We start from the raw sequence: 18,656 nt of genomic DNA, 5'->3' as shown, positions 1-18,656 counted from the left end.
GGGGTATTAATTACACTAGCTGTTTATTTGAAGATTATTTCTCATCTGGCAACATGTTATTTAACCCTTACTTACATGTTACTTAACTGATGCAGTCAGTCAAAATAAACCTGCCCTTTCAGAGAAAATGAATATTAATAATAATGTTGTGGTTCTAATACCTAGTTGTGCTTTTCCACGTCTTGAGAAGGTTTTGTCCCAGTCATGATTAAATGATCACACCTGTGGTAAAAGTAAAAGACTATTTTCCCTTCCCTCTTCCCTTTCTTATCACACAAAAAGGCTTGCCAGAGAAGTTGTCAGAGATGAGTGCCAAGCTGGAGGAGATCCAGAAGGCCTTGGATATGTATCTAGAAACCAAGAGGCAGCTATTCCCAAGATTCTACTTCCTGTCCAATGATGATGTGCTGGAGATTCTGGGGCAGTCACAGAACCCAGAAGCTCTGCAACCACACCTGAAGAAGTGTTTTGACAACATCAAGAGCCTGCGCATTGAAAAGGCACAGAAATTACATAATCACCAGCATACATACACTTTGTTCTTCTGAGGAAGAGGAATTTAAGGCCATTTTATTTACAACTAGATGTACACACCTGACATGTACATTGGTTGGATTGGTTTAATTACAATAGGCAGTACTTTAGTGTTATATACAGTGGCAAGAAAAAGTATGGGCACCCTTTGGGATTACGTGGAGTTTTGCATGAATTGGTCATAAAGTGTGCTCCGATCTTCATCTAACTCACAACAATACAAAAACACAGTCTGCTTAAAATAATAGTACACAAACATTATATGTTTTCATGTTTTTATTGAACATAACATGTAAAGATTCACGGTGCAGGGTGGAAAAAGTATGTGAACCTATGGACTTAATAACTGGTTGACCCTTCTTTGGCAGCAATAACCTCAACCAAACGTTTCCTGTAGTTGCAGATCAGACCAGCACAACGATCTGGAGTAATTTTGGACCACTCCTCTTCATAAAACTCTTTCAGTGCAGCAATATTCTTGGGATGTCTGGTGTGAATGGCTCTCATAAGGTCATGCCACAGCATTTCAATCAGGTTGAGGTCAAGACTCTGACTGGGCCACTCCAGAAGGTTTATTGTGTTGTGTTTTAAGCTATTCTTTTGTTGAATTACTTTGGGTCATTGTCCTGTTGCATCACCCATCCTCTGCGGAGCTTCAGTTGGGGACAGATGGTCTTACGTTTTCCTGCAAAATGTCTCGATGAACTTTGGAATTCATTTTTCCATCAATGACAACAATCCCTCTAGGCCCTGACACAGCAAAGCAGCCCCAAACCATGATGCTCCCTCCGCCATGTTTTACAGTGGGGATGAGGTTTTGATGTTGGTGTGCTGTGCCTTTTTTTCTCCACACGTAGTGTTGTGTGTTTTTTCCAAACAACTCCATTTTGGTTTCATCTGTCACAGAATATTTAGCCAGTAGCGCTGAGGAACATCCAGGTGCTCTTTTGCAAACTTCAAATGGCTCCTCCGTGGTGTCCTCCCATGTACTCCATTCTTCTTTAATGTTTTCCTTATTGTAGGTGTGTCAACAAAAATGTTAGCATGTGCCAGAGATGTCTTTAGCTGACACTCTAGGATGCTGCTTTACCTCATTCAGCATTCTGTGCTGTGCTCTTGCAGTCATCTTTATAGGACGACCACGCCTAGGGAGTGTAGCAACAGTGCTGAACTTACCGTGGACACGTCAACATCAAGGCTTTTGGAGATACTTTTGTAACCATTTCCAGCTTAATGCAAGTCAACAGTTCTTGATCGTAGGTCGTCTGAGAGCTCTTTTCTGTGAGGCATGGTTCACATCAGGCGGTGCTTCTTGAGACCAGTAAACCCAAGACTGGTGTGTGTTTTTAAAGGGCAGGACAGCTTTCAGCAACACATCCAATATCATCACACTGATTAGACTCAAGGTTGGCTCCCTCTTGGCTTCAATTAGCTCTTGGAGAAGTCAGGGGTTCACATACTTTTTTCCACCCTGCACTGTGAAGGTTTACATGTTATGTTCAATAAAAACATGAAAGAATGTGTTTTTGTATTGTTGTGAGTTAGATGATGATCGGAGCACATTTTATGACCAGTTCATGCAAAACTCCACACAATCCCAAAGGGTGCCCATACTTTTTCTTGCCACTGTAACTGCTCTGTGGATGTGGAGACACTTTTTTAGAGTGAACCCTGTGCTGAGTAAAAACTGTTTATTGTGTACACATATTTGAATGAAGCTGTGCATATAACACACTTATAGAAAACTGCTTTGTGCTTGTGTATGTTTATATACATAGGTCGGAAATAAAACAGATGCTGTCGGGATGTCTTCTGCTGATGGAGAGTATGTTGAGTTCATCCAGTCAGTGCAAGTGGACAGACCTGTGGAGGTACAGCACTAATGATGATGGTGATGATGATGACCATGGTGACAATGGGTGTTAAGTCTTGAAGTCATAATAATGTTGGTGATAATACATACAGTAAAGGGAGCAATGGTGGAGAATGAAGGAATGTGATCATTTTGTTTTGTGTTCTACTAGGTTTGGTTGTGTGATGTTGAGAAGATCATGCGTATTACACTGAAGGATTGTCTGAGCAGCTGCCTTGTAGCTCTGAAGAAGATGACAGGACAGAGAGAAAAATGGGTCAAAGACTGGCAGGGACAGGTACGTTTTTCATTCGCTTTTCTGTCTTTAGTTGCCTTCATTGCTTTTTTTTGTGTTGACTGACATTGATGCAAAAATAAACTAAATTTAGAGCCATGCAAATAGATTTATCTTTCATAGTGATATCGTACATCCTTTTGCTCTTCTCTTCCTGTAAGCCTAATGTGTTGTACTTACTAATTGTACCCATTTTAATTTACCCAATTTGTAAATATAAAATTCAGGTGATCTCAAAATTACCCCACCTTCTTGTCTAGGGTTTTTATTCATGGACTGTGGTTATACAGTGAGGGAAAAAATTATTTGAACCCCAGCTGATTTTGCAAGTTTGCCCACTAACAAAGAAATGATCAGTCTATAATTTCAATGGTAGGTGTATTTGAACAGTGAGACACAACAATGACAAAAAAAATCCAGAAAAATGCGTTTCAAAAAGAGTTATAAATTAATTTGCATTTCCACAAAGGAAATAAGTATTTGATCCCTTCGAAAAACGTGCTTTAGTACTTGGTGGCAAAACCTTTGTTGGCAATCACAGAGGTCAGCCGTTTCTTGTAGTTGGCCACAAGGTTTGCACACATCTCAGGGGGGATTTTGGCCCACTCCTCTTTGCAGATCCTCTCCAATGTTTGGCAACTCGAACCTTCAGCTCCCTCCACAGATTTTCTATGGGATTAAGGTCTGGAGACTGACTAGGCCACTCCATGACCTTAATATGCTTCTTCTTGAGCCAGTGATTTGTTGCCTTAGCCGTGTGTTTTGGATCATTGTCATGCTGGAGTACCCAACCACGACCCTTTTCAATGCCCTGACTGAGGGAAGGAGGTTCTCACCCAACATTTGACGGTACATGGCCCCATCCATCCTCCCTTTGATGCGGTGCAATTGTCCTGTCCCCTTGGCAGAAAAACACCCCCAAAGCATAATGTTTCCACCTCCATATTTGACAGTGGGATGGTGTTTTTGGAGTCATAGGCAGCCTTCCTCCTCCTCCAAACACAGCGAGTTGAGTTGATGCCAAAGAGCTCGATTTTGGTCTTATCTGACCACAACACTTTCACCCAGTCTTCCTCTGAATCAGTCAGATGTGCAGTGGCAAACTTCAAACGGGCCTGTAGATGGGCTTTCTTGAGCAGGGGGACCTCGCGGGCACAGCAGGATTTCAGTCCTTCACGGCGTAGTGTGTTACCAACTGTTTTTTTGGTGACTATGGTCCCAGCTGCCTTGAGATCATTGACAAGTTCCTCCCGAGTGGTTCTTGGCTGATTCCTCACCGTTCTCATTATCATTGAAACTCCACGAGGTGAGATCTTGCATCCAGACCAAGGGAGATTGGCAGTTAATTTATGTTTCTTCCATTTGCGAATAATTGCACCAACTGTTGTCACCTTCTCACCCAGCTGCTTGGCGATGGTCTTGTAGCCCATTCCAGCCTTATGTAGGTCCACAATCTTGTCCCTGACATCCTTGGAAAGCTCTTTGGTCTTGGCCATGGTGAAGAGTTTGGAATCTGGATTGATTGATTGCTTCTGTGGACAGGTCTCTTTTATACAGGTAACGAGCTGAGAGGGCTGCCAATGTCAGCTCGTTACCTGTATAAGATCCACCTGGGAGCTAGAGATCTTGCTGACGGATAGGGGATCAAATACTTATTTCCTTTGTGGAAATGCAAATAAATTTATAACTCTTTTTGAAACGCATTTTTCTGGATTTTTTTTGTCATTGTTGTACCTCATTGTTCAAATAAACCTACCATTGAAATTATAGCCTGATCATTTCTTTGTTAGTGGGCAAACTTACAAAATCAGCTGGGGTTCAAATAATTTTTTCCCTCACTGTATATATAAATAAGATGTACAATCTGTATACTTTCTGTTTTAGATGCTGATCACAGCCAGTCAGATCCAGTGGACCACTGATGTCACTAAAGCTCTCATTATCAGCAAGGAGAGAGGTGACAAGTCTGCCCTTAAGTCCATGAAAAAGAAACAGGTTTGACTGAGTGTTTTCCATTCAGTATGATCTTTTCATTCATGTAAATGATACCCGTTGTTTCATGTATGTATGATATAACATACATATATGTATATTATATGTTTAAATCAGTGAATGAGCCTTTTTATCAACATGAATAGCTGGAATAATGATGTTAAGAATTAACGCTCCTGACTCCTAATGAAATCTTGACCATTTGCCTTAATAACCTCTGTTTATCAGGTCTCCATGCTTCAATGCTATTCTGACATTATCCGCGGTAACCTTCCCAAAGTTCTACGTCTAAAGATTGTAGCACTGGTCACAGTGGAGGTTCATGCCCGGGATGTTATTGACAAGCTGGCCAAGGCAGGCTGCCATGATGTCAATGCCTTTGAGTGGCTCTGCCAGTTACGACTATACTGGGAGAAGGTATGCTCTGAGAGAGGCAAATAAGACACAACATAGCATTGAGGAAAAGGGAGAGAGAGTATAGAAAAAAGGACACATTGATTAACTTTTATCAAGAAGTAAGTTCAGCAAAGGTTTAGTGGCTGTTCTTCATAGATTTGCATATAGTTTGGATAATAAGGACCAGGATACCTGTAGAGAAACCTTTCCTAATTACATATTGTTCTGTGTTTGAGAGTTTTTCTATCATGGATATTTAATGAAACTGAATATGAAGAGACAACTGACTGCGGTCTATGGCAGTTATAGAAACACTTTAAAAGATCCCTGCATTTCATACACATCCTTTTCGTTTTACACTTACTCGATTTTTTAAACACGTAACTGACAAGTGCTATAAAAATTAGGTTTAATATTATTATTATTAATAAATTATGAGTATTCCACTCAGTTTTACTGACTTGTTTAATGGCATTAAGTGATCAATTGTGCTGACTTGAGGTGACCTAGAAAACATTTACTTAACATGTTAGTTTTCTTCTTCTTCTCTCAACAGGATGTGAATGATTGCATAATCCGACAGACCAACACATGGTTCAACTATGGCTATGAGTACTTGGGTAACTCTGGACGACTCGTCATTACTCCACTTACTGACAGGTTAAAATGATGTCTTAGTCCATCAGTGCACCAATTAACAAATGCATGAGTCATCAGTATGACATCAGTCTGTTAATCACCCACATTATTTTTATTTTAATCTATCTTTCTAATTTTATTTTTTTTCTATTTTTTTTTACTTTGAATGGAGATTTACACTGTCATTAGTATTTTGCACAACTAAATGTGAAGTGACATTAAAGCAAACAGAAGCTGTCTTTAGCCCTTTATTATTTCTGTATTTTAAGCATTAGTAGACATTCATTGAAATAGTTTATAGTTAGTTTAATATCATGACATTTTGATATGATTATCATGTATATTATGAATAAAACTGATGACCCATAAACTTTATGACTACAGTCATTTGATAATTTAGCTGGGATTCATTTTCTTCACTGACACTGTATGACTGTGCAGGTGTTACATGACCCTGACCACAGCACTACATCTCCATCGAGGAGGCTCTCCTAAAGGCCCAGCTGGCACTGGGAAAACAGAGACAGTAAAGGACTTAGGCAAAGCCTTAGGAATGTACGTCATTGTAGTCAACTGCTCTGAAGGTCTGGACTACAAATCCATGGGACGCATGTACTCTGGTCTGGCACAGGTATGGAAGGTGGGGTTATGATAACATGAATGACAAGGGTGATGATAAAAATGACTATAGTTTAAATTGTATGAATCATAATGACAATTTTAAAAAAAAAAGTCAATTTCCCCACTGTGAGACGAATAATAACACCATTAGTTCACCTAGTTTTGAGTGGTTGAATGTGTTTTTCCATTATGTCCAGACACAGGTCTGGGTACCAACCAGTTAATAAAACACTGTCACTCAAGTAGAGGTTATAAACATTAACTTTTTATTAAAATATTTGTTCTGAGATGACAGGTATGTTTTTTTCTTGCATCTACCCTGAACAGACAGGAGCTTGGGGGTGCTTTGATGAGTTCAACCGTATCAACATTGAGGTGTTGTCAGTAGTCGCCCAGCAGATTCTCTCCATCCTGTCTGCGCTCTCAGCTGGACAGTCCAAGTTTCATTTTGATGGGCAGCACATACGTCTGGTTTGGTCATGTGGCATCTTTATCACCATGAATCCTGGTACGTCAAAAATTATATTGTATATAATTATATATACTTAAAATAACTTCATATAGTGCATTTCATTTAGGTGTATCTTTAATCTTATATATGTTAAATATCCGTGGATCTCCTGTGTTTCAGAACCGGTTTTGTCTGTCTTTTAATGTTTCTCTCCATATGCATTATTCCCTAGGTTACGCTGGTCGTACTGAGCTTCCAGACAACCTGAAGTCCATGTTCAGACCAATCTCCATGGTGGTTCCAGACTCTACACTAATTGCTGAGATCATACTGTTTGGAGAGGGCTTCAACAACTGTAAGGTACTACTAGTCAAAAGAAATTCTTATACCAATAGTGTGCTGAATAAAAGAGGGCATAAGCATATTTTTTCTAAATGTGCATTCGTAGACATTTTCTGATACAGGTAATAAATAATTATCCCGTTGAAAACAGGATGCTGCCATGGTTTTTGTTTGGTGCACTGGGATCTGCACTTTATGTAAAATTTGAGGATGATGATGTGCTCTGTTTATTTGTACAACAGGAGTTATATTGTTGTTATTTTACTATGGTGCCATGGTTGTTATGTTTAATACAACCTGGAGTAACCAGGTATATATTCTGTTATTGTTATTGATATTCTATTGCCAGAACTGGTCTGCTGGTTGCTGAGTTGCAATTAATATAAGAAACTGGTCATGCATTACTCTCTGTAACTACTATATAAGGAAACTTCACTTTAGCTCTGTCACTTCTCAGTAACAAGGCTTCATATAGTAGTAATATCAGTTTCATGAATTCTGTTTCTACACAGTCCTGAACACAGTGAAGACTATTGTGATAATTGTGCTCATCCTTGATGAAACATCTTTCAGTTAAAGAGCTCAAGCAGTCAGCAGGGATAGAGTAATGGATTGAGGAGTTCTGAATCAAATACATTTTATATTGTCTTTTAAACATTTTATAACAAAATAAAAACAACATTTTAAAAATATTTTCTGATCATTCTTTTGTTAACTAGGTGTCTATGCAGGAGGATGACTACAAACCAGACAGATAGGTTTAAAATGAAGGGTGGGTTAGTTCATTTAGGTTTAGGATTGAAGCTGGCTGTAACATTGAACATATGGTTTGAGATGTGTCCACTAAGGCAGAAAATTAGAAGTGGGGAAAATATGTTCTATGCATTACTGGCCACACATTGCCATCCTATGAGTTGCTTAATCCATTTTAAGCTGACATTTGCCCTTCTCTTGTGCTCTCCTCCTTTCCTCGTTTTCTGTTCTCACTTTATGGTAATTTTCCTCTGTCTCTGTCTTTGTTTTATTAGCTCCTGGCTAAGAAGGTGTTCACCTTGTATTCCCTGGCAGTACAGCAGCTGTCTAAACAGGACCACTATGATTTTGGCCTCCGTGCTCTCACATCCTTGCTTCGCTATGCTGGAAAAAAGCGCCGCTCTTGCCCCAATGTTGCTGATGAAGAAGTAAGTATTTCTCTTCCTGTCTATTTCTTTCTCTCTCTCACACAGTAGTCAAGGGTTTGAAGACCTGCTTAGTTAAGTATAGTAATGTCTTATCAAACCCCATTAGTGGGAAATACAGGTACCGCAGCAGTGGAATAGAGGTTACATCAAAAATCTAATCAGAACAGGATAAATCTATAGGACAAAAATACAAAAAAGAGCTTTTTCCTCAGTGAGCTTATTAGTGGCTCATGGCCTGCACATTTATTTGGCAGTTTAAAAAAAAAAAACACGATTCTCTTTCTGATGCACCCCTAGACAACGTGGGGGTTCAGTGTTTTGTCCAGGGACACTTCAACTAACTGGCAACTACTCTATGAACTGATCCATTGCCACCCCCAAAATGCAAAACAGAGCAATATTAGTGAATATTGATACCTAATTACAGAGGTTTGATACAGTAAATAACAAAGAGTGTTCTCTGTGAGAGACAGCAGCAAAACCAGACTGGCTGGGAAGTCCTGCAATCAGGTAAATCAGCCTGTAGTCATTTGATTCACTTGAGTTTGCTTTGTCACAGCAAACACTAAGGACCTGTGGCAGTGGTCCATTACACACCATAGGTGAAACAGCTTTGTTTTCTGTTGGACCTCACCAGCTGGAAAACATCTAAGTTAGCTGGGATTGAGTTTATTCAGCCATGTCCTGTTCTGGTCCATTTATCATCATCACTCTAATTCTGCACCTCTGCCTCTTCAGCTTCTCATGGATTTCATATTTCATGTCCCCCGGTAAACTTCAGGTCTCCATCCTTGGAGCATTCTTTTTTGCAGGGTTAATATCAGGCTAGCTGTTGCCATGTGTAAAATGGTAACTTGTGCCTCCCAATCATACACAGTCCTCACACGAATGAACACAGGGATCAGAATGGTCCCAGTATGTCCACATTCTGTCACCTCATGAAAACGCAGAGTGAGTTGGCAAAACTTACCAAAACCTACAAACATAGTGTCCTTACATTTTCTAGTGTCTCGACATTTTCTTTTATCTGTTGGTTTCACTCTATTGGAAGCAGCTATTCAACCAAGTACAGTCAATCAACAAGCAAGAACCAATAGATACAAACACTAGTATCAAGTATTTTATATTGACTGTGTCTGTTTTCTCTGTGTCATGTGTTACTGTGCTGCTACACAAATAATTGCCCCCCAGGGACAATAAAGGTGCTTTTGATCAATTAATTGATTGATTGACACCCACAATACCCAAACATTATTCAAGTCAGTCAACAAGAAAAATATATATAACTTTTATAAAAGGATAGGATTATATTTTTTCAAGTATGTAGTGAGGCATCGCTGTTAACACTAAATCAGCTTTACTTACTGTAATCACTCATATCGTATCAATCGTTCATACTAGCAAAGGCCTTCTTTTTAACTTATGTAATATTCATATTTTATATATACGGAGTTACACATCTGCTGTTCACTGGTCTAATAAAGCCCGCACCATTGAGAACTAAAACCTATAGTTGTTTACTCACCTAACAATGGTTCCTATATTAAGTAAGATTCAAGATCTACACTAATCTACAAGTAGTGCTCTGGCTGATTCTTGTCTCTCCATCCTCAGATCCTGTTAATGGCTATGAAGGACATGAACATTGCTAAACTGACCTCTAGTGATCTACCACTGTTCAATGGCATCACTCAGGACTTGTTCCCTGCTGTGGAAACACCTAATATAGACTATGGCAAGGTAAGTTGAACTAGGTTAACAGTCACACATTCGGGCAGAAAACAAGTGTTTTTGCTCTCACTGCATGACAGTGTACCTATTCTATTCTACCTGTCTGACAAATGCCAATAAGGTCAGTCTTGTTTGAACAAGTAGATGCAATAATAAGTACAGACAGGGTGAAGAAATAGAGCCACCTGCAATCAGAATAAAACAACTATACAGACTTTTTCACACCTATGTGAGTTTGTGCTGTCTCAGTGTTTTCTGTCATATAATATAATCCCAGACTGACATCAGGGCTCAGTTGCACTAAATACATTGTCATGACACTAACTGTAAGTGTATCAGAAAGTGCCTAAATCCTTTACTCAGTACTGTATGTATTCAACTAGTCCTGACTCGTGGTCATTTTCATGATCTTTTCTGTTTTGTGCAGTTGAAAGAAGCCATAGAGGTGCAGCTTCAGCAGAGTGGTTTGCAGGTGACGCCTTTTATTATGACTAAAGTCATCCAACTTTATGAGACCAAAAATTCTCGACACTCTTCAATGCTGGTAGGAAAGACAGGCAGCGCTAAGAGTGTTACTTGGAGGACCCTGCAGAGTGCTCTCACTGCCCTGCACCATAAGGGGGTGCCTGGCTTTCAGCTGGTTCAGGTGGGTATGGATAGAAAATAGTTTATTTAATTAGCTAATGCTGCTGCTTCAATCAAATAGAACATTCAGTGCCTCAAAGTGCTTTTGAGGTGTGTATTCCAGATATTCCAATTTACACAAACTGACTAATAACACACCTCTAAAATAAGTTTTCAATTATTCACATTATCTTTATATTAGCAGTTCTTTTTTTTATTCTTCTCTGTTAATAATTATTTTTTTATGTCAGGAAATGAGCTATATTGATATGTGTACAGTGCAGACAGTTTTCATGTGGCACTTTTTGAGAGTAACACCACCAGTAAAACAGCCAGTATATATATATATATATATATTTTTTTTTTTTTATTTTTTTTTTTTTATTCGTACGGCTCTGGTTGTCTTTTCTTTTTTATTTTTCATCTCGCAAAATTCTTTATACTTTGTCTCTATTTTTACCTCTTGCTCACTCTTCTTCCTTTGCACTCTTTGCATTTCTATTTCTGGTGTCTCTCTTTATGTCAGCCTCACCACTGCCAGATTGTCATTATCTGTCTCTGTGTTCTTCTCTATTGACTGTCTTTAATCATGAGATAGGAGATACTCATGTACCTGTTATTTTTTGTTGGGTTTTTTTTTGTCCTACCCTTTTTGTGCCCATTCATTAACATGGGACATGAAAAACATTTATAAACATGTATAAACTACTTGAGAGGAAAGATTACATCTCCTTCCTCTTTAAAACCCATTTTCAGGATTTCATTAGATAGCACTGGAAACTGTCTGTACTGTGCTTTTATAAATTTGAATGATAGAGATACATAAAAATTTCACTTATGTTCAAGGAAAACAAACCTTTTGACTCTTTGTCAATTTTCTTAATATCACTAACAGATTTTAGACATAAAATACAGATTTTTATTAGGTAATTCTGCTTGTAATAGTTCCTATTCCACCAGTTATGATGTCACAGTGAAAACTACTAACAACATTAAAAGGTAACAACAATATATAACCTGTTAACCAAAACTATTATTAAATGTGTTATTGTTTTAAGGACAATAAAAGAAAATGAAAAAGCATATCAGCAACAAAGAAGTTACCTGCACTGTTCTCATCATTTTAATTTGTGCAAATTTTCAACCTTCAGCAGCTATGATTTTCCATTATAATGCACTCTGTGTCATCTTTCTATTATGTTCTCTTTCATGTTCTGGTGGTATAACAGGAGTATCCTCTGAACCCCAAGGCAATGAGTCTGGGAGAGCTGTATGGAGAAAATGATCTCTCCACCAATGAGTGGAGTGATGGAGTGCTATCTTGCCTCATGAGATTAGCATGTGCAGGTGCTGACACTACATTACATGGCTTTCCACACATTCCTTATAGATCATTTATCTAGCACTGTAGTTTCAAATATTAGTGTTATATTAATACACTGGCACACGATTAATACAGCACAGTGTCTCACTCAGGCTGTATTAATTATTAACTAAAACCATTTCAGTCTAACCATCCTCTATATTTATATCACTTAAATGTTTCTGTCACACCCTGCATCTCCTCATTCTGTAGATGAGAAACCAGATGAGAAGTGGATTGTGTTTGATGGGCCTGTTGACACACTGTGGATAGAGAGTATGAACTCTGTTATGGATGACAACAAGGTGCTCACTCTCATCAATGGAGAGAGAATCTCCATGCCTGAACAGGTGAGAACAGAACTGCAGACATGGAATGGAACCAATTGACAGGCAACAAATTACTTTCATATTTGTGTGCTTTACACAATTAAACATGAAGTAGTTTTAATCAAAATGTACCGTACAAACTAATGAGTTTAAAAACACAACCATCGTATTTAGACATAACTATCAAACATTTTTGAAAAATCAAAAAGTCATTGTTTTACGTTAATTAACCTTACTTTGTCTTTAAAATGAATGTCCACATTCTTTAGGCCCTGTTCTCCTGAAATCAGACATAGTCAAAACACAAGCCTAAATTCTCTAGGCAGAGGTGTTATGGGCATGTCCAAAGATCTTTTTGCAGTTTTCATTATCACAGTTATTTGCATTACATCCTGTAAACCAGGTGCAATTTAGAAGACAGACAAGACACGAGTACTTTATGAGCAGGTATAGTCCGTTCAATCACATCATTTCCTCTCATCCACTTCAGAAATAGAGAGGGAGAGACTCAGGAAAGTTCATCTTGAAAAGCATGAAAAAACTTTCAAGAGTTTCAAAGTTAACAAAACTACCACAGCCTCACAAATATGAATATAAAAAGAATACGATTAGCAGGCAGGTGATACAATACTGGTGCAGCTGGAATATTTGCAGGCTGGCAGTGCACTTAGTTAGGTTACAGGAAAATTAATTTTCACTCATCTGCTCCCCTGCATATGTGAAAACAGCCGTTTGTGTCTCTAAATCACAATAAACAGATGAGTGTAACTGAGTCAGACATGGCCTGTGCCAGCAGTGCATTAATCAGCAGGACCATGAGTTGATTCTGACTGGAAGGAAAAACAAAAGAACTTTATCCGCTGAAATTATTCATTTGTTTCTGCCTCTGCACTACCAGCCTATATTTGTTTCTTTTTTCCTGATTTATTACCTCATGCACATTCTGACAGTATCCCCTGCTCTGAGCTTTATCGTTTACTGCCCCACAAATGGCCTGACAAGTCACTCTGGGCAGCTCAGTCACCACATAGAAAGGCTGTAATACAGTTTCTGCAGAACTCCAGCCCATAGGACCAAATTCATAACTGTGATATTGTTGGTAGTTTTTTTATGTTTGTTTGTAAGTATTTTTATACTTATATTGATTAAAAGTTGAGGAAAAGTGCAGAAAATTGTAACTGCAAGGTCTCTGTATGTGCATGGCAGTGACAAGTAAAGACACTAAAATTGCACCACGTCTGCATCTTTTTGGTCCAAAAAGAGAACCAAAATTTCTCTACACCACCCAATCTCCAAAATCACAGCCTGCTGGCATTGCATCTGCAGAGAAATTGGGCCCTTTATGTCTAAAGTAAAGAATATAGCAACATGTTCAATTTACAGTAGCAATATTGCAGAAGAATACAATATTTTTGTGGCGCCAGATACATACAATGATTCAAAAAAATCATGAAACTGCTTATGAAAGCAACCATGTACAGTAAGATGATCAGCAAAACTACATGTAAAACATTTTGGCATAGGTGTCCCTGCTGTTCGAAGTAGAGAACCTAGCAATGGCCTCTCCAGCTACAGTGTCTCGCTGTGGGATGGTCTACAACGATTACTCTGATCTGGGATGGAAACCTTTCATTCAGTCTTGGCTGGACCGGCGACACAAGGTACAGTGCACATTTTTTAGAGGAACATAAACATTTATGAACGATGACCATTTTATCTTCCCTTTTTTCTGGTGCCTTTTCTCCTCCCTTTTGCTATGTTGTTCTCTTAATTATTCAATTTTTTCACAGGCTGAAGTGGACCATTTAAAGTGTTTGTTTGACAAATATATAGAAAGCACACTAAACTTTAAGAAAAACAACTGTAAGGAACTAATCCCCATCACTGAGCTTAATGGAGTAACATCTCTCTGCCGCCTATATGACTCTCTGGCCACCTCCAGCAATGGGGTATGAGAAATACAGTGCTTCTCTGAAAGTGTAATTTGTGTTGGTTAAACTGTAGTAATGCTTGTGACTTAATAAGCTTTAAATTATAAATTTCATTAGTGAGTTAATTTCAAAGCAAATATTGACATGCTTCTTTTTGCCTTTTTCCAGATAAATACCTCAGACACAGAAAACTTGGGAAGGATGGTGGCGCTCTGGTTCGTCTTCAGCCTTATCTGGTCTATTTGTGCCTCCGTTGATGAGGATGGACGCAAGAAGATGGACAACTTCCTAAGAGAGATGGAGGGCACCTTCCCTATCAAGGTCCTCAGTGAAATATAGGTTTTGTGTACACACTTATGAGCAAGTCTGTCAAACAGGGCTCTCTCTTCACTTGCTTTCTTGACCACTGTTGAATGTACCATACCGTATGTTGCAACTGCTGTAGCTAAACAATGTCCGGAAAAAAGTACTGTACTGTAGTTCTTCCAGAGCAGTTTATGCGTGAATAGCTTTGGCAAAATAAAAGCCTATTATGATAGTAAAAGATGTTTTTAATTATTATATATGACTACACAATTAGAGATACAGAAATTTAGCTTGAAAACATGATAGTAATTGTATCATGATTACTATTCCCATTTTTGCAAAATGATATCCTAAGACAAACACAGTAACATTTTTAGTACAATTATTACACGTCATTATGATCTGTACATTGATGTAGAATTTAAAGCCTTGGTAAGCAATTTAAATAGACCCCAGAATTAAAACTACTGTATATAGCCCTATTTTCCATCAGCAAACTAAATTAATCTGTTCATTCTCTGAATGTTTGACATACACTCTTTCAGGACACAGTTTATGAGTACTTTGTGGACACTAAAAACAGAAATTGGGCTTCTTTTGAAGACAAGCTGCAAAAGGGCTGGCGCTACAATGCCAGGTAAAAAACCACCTGCTCTCGCTCTAAGTGCAGACAGTTAACTATTGTAAATATTTGAGTGTGAATATGTGAATGTTTTATCCATTTCCCTCTTTGCCAATTCAGTTCACTTTTCTTGTAAAGCTAAATTAGTATAGTGCTAAGTGATAAGATCTGTCTCTGTCTCTGCCACTACCCTCTGCAGTGCTCCATTCTATAAGATTATGGTTCCTACTGTGGACACAGTTCGATACAACTTCCTGGTCAAGGCTCTGGTGCTGAGTCAGTACCCAGTGCTTCTCACAGGGCCTGTGGGAACTGGTAAAACCTCGGTGGCCCAGAATGTCCTACAGGGCTTGGACAGCAAATGGACTGCCCTCACCATTAACATGTCTTCGCAGGTTGGTGACTTTGCATGGTCTCTATGTGTCCATTTCCTTGTTTTGCCATCTTTGCAATAATCACTTTGAATGAAAGCATTATGTTATTAATAGGTAATTTTCTTTCTTGGTTTTATCAAAGTTTCAATTTATGACTTATTGTAAGAGTTGAAGTTTATTATTACATTTAATCAGTAATGTTGTTAATATAGTTAAAATATACAGCAGTAAGTAAATGTGTGTATTTTGTAACAGGGAAACTATAGCTGATTTAATTGGGTCTTTAATCTTTTATTTGTGTTTCATGTTTTGCCCATGTCTCTGCTGCCTTGTGTTTCCTCAGTGCTTAAGATTATAATTGTAAAGTAGACATCCTAGCCTTTGGATTTCTCATTTAACAGAAAGACTGCATGCACACTAGGCTTCACACACAACTGTCACACAGTATGACTGTACAAAATTTACCCAGATATGCACAGACTAACACACACATTCTACCTATATAACTTTTATATGACGACTGACCCTTATAGCATAAGATGTAGTCACATAGAAGAGCAGGTAGGACAGGTGTGTGTGTGTGTGTGTGTGTGCGTGTGTGTGTTTGTGTGAGAGAGAGAGAGAGAGCAAGACATCTGCCTCCATCCAACCATGTTGTCGCACTTAATGGTCTCCATCTCGACTTCAATTAGTGTAAAAATGATGCGTTACTCCAAGACAGTGCAATTAGGCTGAGTTACGTTAGTGCTGGGCAGCTCTGATGAGAGCGGGGAATGACTCATCACTCTCCTCCCACACCTAGTCCTCCACATCCATCAACATTATCGCCAAACTTTCCCAGGCAGCTACTCTGAGCAACTAAAATCTCTTTCTGCCAAATATGTTAGTGTTTTAAAGTATGTTGAACAGATATGTACAGTGGCTGTAACTTTTTCAAATGAACATGCCACAGTACAGTCTATTTTGGTCGATAAGATGTAGCCACGTTTTTAATACACACATTCACTCAACTTTTAAATATATTTTTATCAGTATTATTTTCAATGTGATACTTTATTGCTCATATTGTTTCAGATTGCATCTGCATCTGAAGGTACACAGTGAAATAAATGCTTTGGTTTTAAAGTTGTTGTTTTTCCCCTGTTTCCACCACTGTCCAGACCACCTCTAATAACATCCAGGCCATCGTGGAGAGCCGATTAGAAAAGAGAACCAAAGGTGTGTTTGTGCCAGCAGGTGGGAAGCGCCTGCTGTGCTTCCTGGATGACCTCAACATGCCGGCCCATGACCTTTTTGGCTCGCAGCCACCACTGGAGTTGCTGCGCCTCTGGATCGACTACAGCTTCTGGTATGACCGCCAGAAACAGACCCTAAAATTTGTTAAGGTGAGAAGGGCATTTGAACAAGAGTGGGGCTGAGGGTAAGGTGTTATGATTTGTCTGCTTCTTAATGTCTGCCTCTTAGTTGTCTCTTACCTAAATCTTCCTTTTAAATATGTGGGATAAGTACATACATAATTAGTTTTCGCTTAGTTTGTGTTCACTTGTGTCTTCCTTATTAGGATATGTTCTTGCTTGGATCCATGGGTCCCCCTGGTGGAGGGAGGACTCACATCTCTGGCCGCTTACAAAGTAGATTCAACCTCATCAATGTGACCTTTCCCAATGTAAGTCACCTTATTTCCTTTGTCCTTAGATGGCCTATCCTTGTTTGTTATATTTACGCCATATTTTGACAGTTTACACCTTGCTGTTTCCGCATTGTTCACTCCCTCTCTAGATCACTTCTCTATTTGACAGTTCTTAGCATTAATTTGTTGTTTATCCCTTTACTCATCTCTTGCAGGAGTCCCAGATCAGACAGATCTACAGTACAATGATTGACCAAAAACTACAAGGATTTAAGGAAGAGGTGAAGCCAATTGGACAGATTCTGTCTCAAGCCACTTTAGAACTCTATTTTGCAGTTGCAGCTCGTTTTCTTCCCACTCCTGCCAAGATACACTACCTCTTCAACCTCAGAGATATCTCCAAGGTACAAAAGAACACATGTGCTGGACATCAGTCAGAAATCCATATCGCGCAGCATTTGTACATATACAGTAACTTTGATATGTTAACAGTTAGTTACGTTTTATTTTAATTACCATAGTAATTACTTATTAATTAGGTAATTAAATTTGAGATGACACTAAAATTTAGATTTTACTGTTTCTGGCCTTTCCTCCATTCCTTGTAGGTTTTTCAGGGTCTGCTAAGGGCTCACCCAGACTTCCACGACAGCAAAAGCAACATTACTAGGCTGTGGATTCATGAGTGCTTTAGGTAAACACAGGTTTCCACTAAATCCTAAATATAACAGTCCTTAAAACCTTATAACAGTCATGTAGTGGGATGGAGGTAGTATCATCATCAATCATGGGATTAGTGGTTTGATTCCCAGCTCCTCCTGTCACATGCGGAAGTGTTCTTGGGTAAGATACTAAACTCCAAGTTGCCCCTGGTGAGTCATGTCAGCTGCATGGCAGCTCTGCCATCGGTGTATGCTTAAGTGTGCAAAGGGGTGAATGAGAAGCAGTATAAAAGCGCTTTGAGTACCATTAAGGTGGAAAAGTGCTATAAAAGTGCAAACCATTTACCATTTTAGTATATTTAATATCACTCTAGCCTCATTTTAACATTTTAACATTTTAACTCACTATCCCTTATCTAATATTAATACATACAAATGTAAAAAGATTTTGCTGTGTATACTCTGGGTAATATTTGTTGTTTATGTTTTGTTGTCAATTTTAGGGTTTTCTCAGACCGGCTTGTACATCACAGTGATAAGGAGGCCTTTGTTACTTTGTTGGGGGAGAAACTGGGCTCCCTTTTTGACCTCACATTCCACAGCATCTGCCCTAACAAACAACCGCCAATATTTGGTATATTCATTGTTGTGCACACATACACAAGCATCTATGTTAGTTTCACCTTAAAGAATGTAAAAAAATATTCTCACAGATAAGATTGATGTGGATTGATAACGGTCAGTAACCACTCAAGAAGATACAAATGGTGTTTGTTTCACT

General features: G+C 38.7%; 1 protein-coding gene across 3 annotated transcripts in view; it reads left to right on the top strand.

Annotated features, from left to right (window-relative positions):
• Positions 1 to 18,656, top strand: part of dnah2 (dynein, axonemal, heavy chain 2) — a 62,976-nt gene that overhangs the window by 19,362 nt on the left and 24,958 nt on the right. For all 3 annotated transcript variants that reach the window (XM_026353378.1, XM_026353379.1, XM_026353380.1), the window contains exons 31-54: positions 283 to 500; positions 2,313 to 2,405; positions 2,559 to 2,684; positions 4,566 to 4,676; positions 4,902 to 5,090; positions 5,626 to 5,729; positions 6,150 to 6,339; positions 6,657 to 6,837; positions 7,013 to 7,140; positions 8,151 to 8,303; positions 9,918 to 10,043; positions 10,462 to 10,680; positions 11,888 to 12,005; positions 12,235 to 12,371; positions 13,874 to 14,011; positions 14,141 to 14,299; positions 14,450 to 14,602; positions 15,133 to 15,224; positions 15,409 to 15,604; positions 16,744 to 16,968; positions 17,145 to 17,249; positions 17,429 to 17,617; positions 17,822 to 17,907; positions 18,379 to 18,509. In XM_026353378.1, the coding sequence (XP_026209163.1) occupies positions 283 to 500; positions 2,313 to 2,405; positions 2,559 to 2,684; positions 4,566 to 4,676; positions 4,902 to 5,090; positions 5,626 to 5,729; positions 6,150 to 6,339; positions 6,657 to 6,837; positions 7,013 to 7,140; positions 8,151 to 8,303; positions 9,918 to 10,043; positions 10,462 to 10,680; positions 11,888 to 12,005; positions 12,235 to 12,371; positions 13,874 to 14,011; positions 14,141 to 14,299; positions 14,450 to 14,602; positions 15,133 to 15,224; positions 15,409 to 15,604; positions 16,744 to 16,968; positions 17,145 to 17,249; positions 17,429 to 17,617; positions 17,822 to 17,907; positions 18,379 to 18,509 (3,567 nt within the window). The remainder of the gene's footprint in view (positions 1 to 282; positions 501 to 2,312; positions 2,406 to 2,558; positions 2,685 to 4,565; positions 4,677 to 4,901; positions 5,091 to 5,625; positions 5,730 to 6,149; positions 6,340 to 6,656; positions 6,838 to 7,012; positions 7,141 to 8,150; positions 8,304 to 9,917; positions 10,044 to 10,461; positions 10,681 to 11,887; positions 12,006 to 12,234; positions 12,372 to 13,873; positions 14,012 to 14,140; positions 14,300 to 14,449; positions 14,603 to 15,132; positions 15,225 to 15,408; positions 15,605 to 16,743; positions 16,969 to 17,144; positions 17,250 to 17,428; positions 17,618 to 17,821; positions 17,908 to 18,378; positions 18,510 to 18,656) is intronic.

The sequence above is a fragment of the Anabas testudineus genome, chromosome 18, assembly GCF_900324465.2.
Source record: "Anabas testudineus chromosome 18, fAnaTes1.2, whole genome shotgun sequence".
NCBI lineage: Eukaryota > Metazoa > Chordata > Actinopteri > Anabantiformes > Anabantidae > Anabas > Anabas testudineus.
The sequence above is the reverse complement of the archived record's forward strand: the minus strand, read 5'-3'. Positions and strand labels throughout refer to the sequence as shown.